The 9,693-nt window shown below is 39.2% G+C and overlaps 1 protein-coding gene across 1 annotated transcript; it reads right to left on the bottom strand.

Moving 5' to 3' along the window:
• Positions 1 to 210: 210 nt before the first annotated feature.
• Positions 211 to 6,880, bottom strand: LOC147327130 (cell adhesion molecule CEACAM5-like). The gene is made up of 13 exons (XM_086297365.1): positions 6,808 to 6,880; positions 5,728 to 6,081; positions 5,355 to 5,564; positions 4,986 to 5,246; positions 4,086 to 4,346; positions 3,621 to 3,881; positions 2,798 to 3,052; positions 1,779 to 2,039; positions 1,328 to 1,588; positions 912 to 993; positions 748 to 811; positions 387 to 556; positions 211 to 304 (listed from the first exon to the last, which is right to left on the bottom strand). The coding sequence occupies exons 1-13, from the start codon at positions 6,878 to 6,880 to the stop codon at positions 211 to 213; spliced, it is 2,607 nt and encodes an 868-aa protein (XP_086153491.1).
• Positions 6,881 to 9,693: the final 2,813 nt, after the last annotated feature.

Below are 9,693 nucleotides of genomic sequence, written 5' to 3' on the forward strand. Positions count from 1 at the left end.
TGCCCATAAAATGATAGAAATGACCTTAAACACAATGCTGCTCAATTTCATACAGGTTAGTTATGACATCTGTGTGAAGAAGTTGGAGAGAGAACTCAAAAAGGTCAGTCAAATTTGAAATTGTCTTTGATGTAACTGTATTCAGGAGTGCTGGATGCATACTTAGGACTTCATAAAGATTTTAAAACATTACCGTGGATAAAAAGTCTGCTAGAGAGATGGTTTTCCATGTCTGGGAAGTCTGTTGACTGTGCTGTACAGAGCAGCTGGATCCTCTGCATCTTCTGGAGTTGTGGTCTGGATTCTGCTGAACAGATATCACAAAAAGCTCAAAACAGACTGAATTAAGTTGTTTTATTTCTGTAAACACACGAGAAGCCACTGACCTAGGGGAAGTACTAGCACTTCTGAAAGTGACAGCGGAGTAGACGACCCTCTCGTCTTCTTCCTTGTGTTTTTTGGCCTGGGCTGGTCTGATGTTGGCTTGGACCGTATTTGCCTTGTGTTTGACAAAGCGGAGAGCAGTATAGACGACTTCGCCATCTGCAGATTGCAGCTGTAGACATAAGAAATGTACAATTCATAAAAGATTAAAATCAGTGCTTTAACTTTGACTACAAAGAAGAGTAGAGAGAACTTTTTTTTTTGTCTTTTTTTTGTTGGAACCTACAGAGTGCTGCACTTTAATGCTAGAATGTGTTTTTGTTTCTTTTGTACCAACATAGTTCACCTCCTCTCTCCTCTCACCTGTTCAATAGTGTCCGGTCTCTCTCCAGGCTCAGGCTGTTGTTGCTTGGGGGATCTCTTTTTTCTGGTCAGGATAATTCATTTTTAATGGTTAGTTCAAAGTGCTAAGTGCACTGATATTACAAACTCAACTACACAATAAATGACACTTAGCATCTGCTCACATGATCCATAGGATGACAGAGACGAGTAGGAGAGCCAGGAGAATAGCAGAGACTCCTGATATAACTGTTGGTTTCCATGCTCCTAACAAAGAAAAGTGGTCAAATCATTTAGAGTTAAGGGTGTGACCCCAATTTTAGACATCACCACTGTAAGTCAATGGCTTTATAAAACTTAATCTCACTTAATTACTTAAACTTAAGCAAACCAAAAATCCCCAGTCTGATTAAAAATAGAAAGCTGCATGAGACAACTACATGTGTCGCTTATGACTCACGTACACAAACAGAGAACAGTATAGTTTCCCCCAAACAGAAATAATTTAACAAGAGCAGTGCCCTTTGAATGGAAGGCACACCAGGTCCAGATGGTGAGTTATAACTTTCAGTGTTTAATCAACATTTCTGGTTTCACTTACTTGATGCAACAGTCAGCTGTAAGGTGGAGTAATGATGTCCTCTGTTGTTCTGGGCCACACAGGAATAACTCCCACTGTGTTCAGGTGTGATGTCAGTGATGGTGAAGTTCTGTCCTGATGCTTTTGGTGAGTCTTCATCCTCCTTGTACCAGGTGTATTTAGCTGCTGGGTTAGCATCACTGCTACAGGTCAGAGTGACTGAACTGCCCTCCACTATATCAGCAGAGGGACTCACTGACACAGAGGGAAGTTTTGGAGCATCTGGAGGAAAAAACATTTGTAACTGTGTATTTGAACTTTTATATAGCACAGTTTAACAGCATAGTCTGAGCTACTAAATGATACATCCTTTACATCATCCAGTGCAGCTGCTCATTGATCTGTAGCAGCTGACTGTTAATGTTAACAAACGCTGAGTAATCAGCTTAAAGAAACAACCAGTTTTACTCACATTTCACATCAACGGAAAGTTTTTTAGGTGTTGATGCTCCCAGCCTGTTCTCAGCTGTACAGTAATACTCTCCAGAGTCGGCGGACTGGACGGAGTTGAAGGAGAGCTGTGAATCTGTACTGAGAGGTGTTCGATTGTTTGCCTTGTACCAGGTGTAACCAGCTGCTGGGTTAGCATCACTGCTACAGGTCAGAGTCACTGAAATGTTCTCCTTGATTTCACCAGACGGACTCAGTGACACAGAGGGAAGCTTTGGAGCATCTGGAGGAGAAAACAAAGGGAAATAAATACATGGTATTATTTCCTTCAAAGGCTGAAAACTTGACCAAATCAAAAACCTCAATGTTTGAATTTTTGACCACATCAAACAAGTCTGTAAGTGTCGAGTTCTGGAGTTCAACATCCTCAGACACAATATAAGCTGATCAAATGACAGTTTATTATTGTTAACTCCACAACTGTCTGTTCTTTCAGTAAAATGAGCATGTTTGCTGTTATTAACATTCACACCAGCAGAATATGAAGGTGTGACACTCTGTCCAGTCTCAAAAGGTTCATTTCATTGAGAATTTTTCTGGAACTTTGTGTTTTTCTGCCAATGCTTGGATGTTGTTATTCTCATCTAAGTCATTGTCACTATCATCTATTTTCTCACACTCGTCAATACACCCTGAACAGCTTTTAAACCTCTCGCAGGGCTAGATCATCTATCCATACATTTTTAACCACTTTTCAAGCTTGGCATAAAACGTTCTTACAGTATCATCAGTTTAAAATGTAAACTTTCTCAGTAATGAAGAGAAGTTGAGCAATATGCATGTTTTTAAAACCTCATGCAGCCTTGAATTTCCTTTAAGAGTTATTATTATTAAATCACCAGCAGAATCACTGCCGTGCTCTCCTCTGTCTGACCTGTGATAAATGTCACTGCAGACTGTAATCATGAAATAGACAGAGGAGAAGAAAGATGATATTATACATATTTTCACTTACTATAGCCTATACATAGTTTCACTCACATTTCACATCAATAGTGATGGATTTAAGTTTTGACCCCAGCTTGTTCACAGCTCTACAGTAATACTGTCCAGAGTCAGAGGACTGGATGGAGCTGAAGATGAGCTGTGGGTTTTTGCTGAGTGGTTGGCTGTTCTTCTTGTACCAGACATACGTAGCTGCTGGGTTAGCATCACTGCTACAGGTCAGAGTCACTGCAGTGCCCTCTGTGATTTCACCAGACAGACTCACTGACACAGAGGGAGGCTTTGGAGCATCTGCAGGAAACACAGGGAGACAAAAGCATGTTATTAGTTCCTTCAAAGGTTGAATTATTGATCAAATCAAACAACTCAATGAATCTAATGCTACAGGAGCTTCTCAGTGAGGAGATCTGGATGGTGCTAGCAGAGATGTGTTCTCAGCCACATCATGACTTCATCAGCCAATCGATTTAATGTTTACACTATATTTACATAACCCTATTACCTAAAGTGTCAGTGGGGACACTGATTTGATAATCTCATAATCTTATGTTATGTTTCAAAATAGAGCATAGAGAAAAGATCAAATGTCTGAGGAAAAAGTATCATTTTAAGAAAAGAATAATGGTAAAAAAAAAAAATTAGCTTGGTTGGGTACAAAAAATCTTATCTGTAAATTGTGGAACAACTTCAGAAAAATGTTCCTCAATGTAAAATTGTGAAGACTTTCAATACATGATCATCTGCAGTACATGATATCATCAAAAGATTCTGGAAATCTTGAGATGGGGCCCAAAATCTATATTGGATAGCATCGGAAACAAGCAAGTGATCGAGTAAAACGGTAAACTTGTTCACCTACATTTGACATCAATGGAGGTATATTCAGATTTCTTCCTCCCCACTTTGTTCTGAGCTCTACAGTAATACTCTCCAGAGTCAGAGGGCTGGATGGAGCTGAAGGAGAGCTGCTGTTCATTACTGAGAGGTTTTTGACCATTCTTCTTGTACCAGGAGTATTGAGCTGCTGGATTAGCATCACTGCTACAGATCAGAGTCACTGATCCGCCCTCCCTGAATTCATTAGAAGGGTTCACCATCACTGACACAAACTTTGGAGCATCTGGAAAAGAAAATATATTTATACAATCATTTAGTATTTTGGGAAAATGATAAAATATTGGCATAATGTAACATCGGAAAGTCTAGTATTTCAATCTCAAATTAATCTTCATGTTAAAAAATATTTAAAAGGACAGAAAAAAAACATCTCACTATGAAAGACAGAAGTGTGATGGGTGAAATATATGAAATTATTACCACTCACATTTCACATTAATAGAAACATATTCAGATGTCCTACTTCCCACTGTATTAGCAGCTATACAGTAATACTGTCCAGAGTCAGAGGGCTGGATGGAGCTGAAGAAGAGCTGCCGTTCTTTACTGAGAGGTGTTCTTCCATTTATCTTGTACCAGACATACGTAGCTGCTGGGTTAGCTTCACTGCTACAGGTCAGAGTCACTGCAGTGCCCTCCTTGATTTCACCAGAGGGACGCACTGACACAGAGGGAGGCTTTGGAGCATCTGGAGGAGATATCAAGATTTATTAAAATTAACAAGATAACCAAATATCAGTGTGTGTGTGTGTGTGTTTACCGATGTGAGTTGTAGGGATATGTAGTACTGTGTGAAGACTCCTTCAAATTTAAATTCTACTCTCCAGCCAAAAATCCATATCATTTTAACAGTCTCTCTCTATATTTCCGTTTCTATAAAAGAAAATATATTTTTTTATGACTTGTGGTGCATACCTGAGTGCAGCACCATTTTAGAATATGGAGTCTTGTTTTTTTTTTTTTAAAGAATGAATCTATTGCAGTTAAATTCTATTTTTTCTGTTATTCACACCCAGTGATATAGTTATAGTTGTTGTTCCTGTGTTATGTGTAGATCACTGATGACAGATTTCAAAACAAGTAGTAAGTAGTAAGTAGAAATAATGGTTTCTTTTTTGTGTTCTTGGTGAATGTTTTGTTGTCTGTCAGGAAAAGTTAGAACAACACAGACATTTGTTGATAAGATCCCTCCTACAGATTAAACAGTGCCAGATTATTAGGCACAGTGTGAGTGAATGAGAAATATAGAAGAAACAAAAGGACTAAGGACATTTGAAAGGTAGTGAATGCATTTAAGAAAACCTATTACTGAAGCAGATTCACTCACATTTCACATCAATAAAGATGGATTCAGATGTCCTCTTCCCCAGGTCATTCTCAGCAGTACAGTAATACTGTCCAGAGTCAGAGGGCTGGATGGAGCTGAAGGAGAGCCACGACTCCTTACTCAGAGGTGTTTGACCATCCTCCTTGTACCAGGTGTAACTAGCTGCTGGGTTAGCATCACTGCTACAGGTCAGAGTGACTGAACTGCCCTCCACTATCTCAGCAGAGGGACTCACTGACACAGAGGGAAGCTTTGGATCATCTGGAGGAGATGAAAATCTTTAAATTGTGATTTTTTTTCCCCTAATATTGAAGATTTTATTTCACATGTTACATGACATTTCATAGTGACACTGTGGAGTAAACTCACACACTGCAGCAGAGCGGTAACCCTCATGTCCTTTAACAGCACAGGAATAGCTGCTGTCATCACCTCCAACAGAGACTCGCAGAGATGTTTCTTCCTCTATTTTCTGTCCATTTTTGTACCAAACATATGATGGAGGATCAATTACATCACAGCTGCTGTGACACTGCAGCTCTGTGTGGGCTGATGATTTTCTTCTCTTCACCTGCAGGTCTGAATATGGAAGGAAAGAACAAATCGTCTTCATTTTAACTAAACCATCAAAGTGAATGAACACGGAAAAACAAACCTTCAGAGCAGGTTGAATGTAAGCAACATGGCTAAAAGCAAGTGACTGAAAGACAAACACAATATTTATTTTCAATGAAAATCTTACCTGTGACAGTCAAAGTGACTCCAGGTGAGCCAGTATAACTTCCACCATACTGGTTTGTCATGAATCTGAACTTGTACTCAGCTGAGTCACTCTCTCTCAGGTCTGTGATCCTCAGAGTGCAGTCCTTCTCATGAAACTGGTGCTCAACCCGCCCTGTGTAGTCTGGGTCTGTTCTCAAATCCACTGGCCCATAATACTCATTTCTAATAAACCAAAATCTTTCCTGAACCATGATTCCACGGTTCCTATTGTTTAGGTAACTGTAGCTGCAGCCTATGTCCACTGTTGATCCTTTTAATGCGCAAATGTGAGTGGAAGTGTAAGTCACTGACCAACCAGTCTGACCCAGTACCGCTGTAACACAGAGCACATCAGACACTACAGACACAATCACAGTGACATTAATAATGGAAACACTTGTATAAGGTTTCTTTATTCTAAGAAAACATGGAAACCAAAAAAGATGTGTTACTATGAAAGTAGAGCTCTCTCTTTTTCATCACACTGTCACACTTTATGTTCATGAGTTGGGATTTCTTCATGTATTAAGCTATAGTGAACAAAGAGACTGCAAGCCTGTAGGAGGAGATAAATAGGACTTTGTAACCTAAACGCTGTTTTTGTGAGTCCCAGATGTTCATCTTTTACTTCTCTTCTCTCTAATGAGTCTGATGATGAGTTTTACATAAAACAGAAGTGCTTCATGCTCCTGTTGCTGTATTCGTAGGTCTCTAACGGCTCATTTACAAGTAGCTAAATACAGAATGGAAAGTTATGAAAATTAATTTATGAGGTTTGGTTCCCTTTTTTAGTACAGACACTCATCACTGAATCCTTCAGATAAACTACTATCAGACCCACAGAAAGTTATATCAAACAGTCCTATGTCTACATGTCTATGTATTTATAAAGCTAATGAGAGATGCTGAATATGTGAAAATCTTTATCTGTGGAGACCAGTTCATTGGCACAATAATATCCCTCTTTAATGAACACAATAATTTTAAACATCATATTTGTAAACTTTTAAAGTAAATGTAACTCGCTTAGCCTTTGTTGTAAAATTTAGGTATTCAGTACCTGACACAGTGAGAAGCAGTCCAACAAATCCACTCACTGCTGCTGCAGTTACACTCATGGCTGCTCCTCTCATCTTTCTCTGCTACTTCAAAGAAAATTACATCAGTAAAAAATTGAGTTATTGCATTTTACTGTAAAAAAATCGATCAAATAACTACATTAAAACATGAACCTCGACTTACCATAGAGAAAGGTGCTGTCTTTTAACGGTAATGTTTTTCAGTGATCAGTTCAGTAAGTAGAAGACAGAAGTCAAGCTGTTAAACTAATCACACTTCCTTCCTCTTCCCATTAATAATCAGTATGATGCCAGTAAACCCGGGACGCTCTGGTTTCTGTGCACATGTAGCCCCTTAATATTTTCTATTAAGTCTTAAAGGGCTATTTTACTGCGTTCTAATTCCAAACCTCAGCTCAACACAACCAAAGACATTTATAGAGAGACGAAGAACTAGTTTTACAACTTTTATTTATGTAACACGACATCTCAACAAATTCAGTTTTACCTTCTTGGACCTGGGGCCTGTTCTTCGTACCTCGCTAAGTAGGTTAGCTGGATTTGATTGTTGACGATTTCGCGTGATCTTGGATCGTTCGGTTCCCCGAAGCTCATCCGGGACTTGCTGCCATAGCAACAGTGCCGTAAGCGTAAACCTGCTCGGGAGCAGGTTTACTTTATGTAAACAAGATTAGATCGCGGCCACGCAGGTATGTCCGCTTCATTTATACGAAAGCAACAGCGATATTCCACCACTGTTTCACCATAAATAAATATTATCAATGTAACTAAAGATAATGCAGCACCTGATCCATTTATTGATGTCACACAGATACATACAGGTCATTTCCTAAAAAAGGGAAATGTACTATTAACATTCTATTACATGTATGTGATTATTACAGATGTAATTCATATTTCAGAGTAGTAATTGCAAATTACTTCGTGTAATCAAGATGAGAGACCACGGCTATAAAAGCGAAGGTGGATTTGGGAAGCCTGTCGCAGCCATGTCCTGTCCGTATACGCGAGCAGCCCATTGCGGAAGGTGCAAGATTGATAAGGAGAGTTTTCAGAATTCAGCGTATATTGCGGGATAGACAGGATCCTTTAGCTCAGCGCGACAGTGTGCTCATAGAGAGATATCGATTTTCCCGTGAGGATATTATTCACTTAACCAACTTGTTGACGAGGGGGTGCAGGACCACCACCTGTCTTTTTTTGCTCTGCCCTTTTCTTGGTTGCTGTTATAAACAAACAAACAGATTATTTCAGGGTCTCTTTCCAAGAGACGAAAAGCAATATAAGTGATAAATATTACCATTCTGTAGAATATTCTTATATTTCACTTTTACTTGTTCCCATGTTCTAGTGGGTCCTGTTGTGGCTCTAATGTGAAAGGGGATATAATATAACATATTATAATATAATGTAATATAATATTGGATAATATAGTGTGATATGATAAATTTACCCTACCGCCTACTGGTGTTGGCCAGAGGGGCCGATGGCGCGATATGGCAGCCTGGCTTCTGTCAGTCTGCCCCAGGGCAGCTGTGGCTACAACCGTAGCTGCCTCCACCAGTGTGTGAATGTGAGAGTGACTGAATAGTGGCATTGTCATGTGCTTTGGGTGCCTTGAAAAGCGCTATATAGATTCACTCCATTATTATTATTATTATTATTATTAAATTACTTACGAGTTTAATTTGTCAGCAACTTTCTGCCAGCCCTCTCTCCTTGCTTTTGCAGCCTTTGCAGTGTTCCCTTGCGTTTTAATTAAACTCTGAAACTCCTGAAATCCCTCAATCAAGAGTTCTTGCTCTGCTGCCGAAAAATACTGAGCGCGCTCCTTCGACATTTTCGCCGACCAATCAAAGGGTTGCCGATCAATGTTTCTACTATCGATGCGTAGCCCCTGTTAAGCCACCCAGTGATCTCACATTACTTCATCCAGCTATACTAATCGTCAACAACAGGTGTGTTCGGAGAACCGGAATAGCGAACTCAAAGTTGGCGCGATGTTTTGATCTTGGATGTGTCATTTGATCTCGGATGTAGTAAGCGAGGTACGAAGAACGGACCCCTGGAGTCCACATATGTGGACATCACATTTTGGGACGTCTAGACCAAAATACTTAATTTTTCTCTACAAGGGCCTGATATCCACTTACAAGGACATTATACTGCCACTGTTCTATCAAAATTTGAAACAAATGTCATATGTGGATCTCATTTTTCTCAAAAACAAAAGTTAGGTAAAAAAACAAACAAACTGTTAATTCTTTGTTTTTACATTTCTTTTATTTTTACATTCACCCCCAGTCAACCCAGAAAAGAAAAATTAAAAATGCATGCCATGAAAGAGTTCGGGTCTTAGGAGGTTAAGGTAATTCATATTGGGAAACCTAAATGTACAACAACATACAAACTAGGTGGAGTGAGAGCTATCGCTTATCGATTGAATGGAATCAAAGTATTGATCTGAGTGGGTCAGATCAGCTCCAAACGAAAGGGTTAAGGAAGGAAATCGAGAAGCAGTTCTTGTGGAAGTGGCAGTGCGGTCATGGGAGTGTTACCTAAATGTTGCAACGCAGCCAGTTAAAGAATGTTAGCTACCGCTCACCGCTGGTCTGCAGGCTTTATTTAAATGGAAAACTTCCACAACAGGCAAAAAAAAAGAAGCTTTTTGCTAAAAAAAAAAGATTTAGAGCAGAAGTTTTTTGCACTGCATTTTAAAATGAAAACATATTGCATTTATTTACAATTAAAGACACAGAGCAGAAAGTGTGTTACTGTTTTACATCCACAGACACACAAGAAAAGAAGCAGGCAACATGAAGTCAAGTTATGGCAATTTTATTTGTGTATTTCAGTACATGTATTTA

This window comes from Aulonocara sp. 'chitande type north' Nkhata Bay, linkage group LG6 (genome assembly GCF_057382095.1).
Source record: "Aulonocara sp. 'chitande type north' Nkhata Bay isolate Kocher_YH1m ecotype deep benthic linkage group LG6, A_spYH_male_GT1.1, whole genome shotgun sequence".
In the NCBI taxonomy this organism is placed as follows: domain Eukaryota; kingdom Metazoa; phylum Chordata; class Actinopteri; order Cichliformes; family Cichlidae; genus Aulonocara; species Aulonocara sp. 'chitande type north' Nkhata Bay.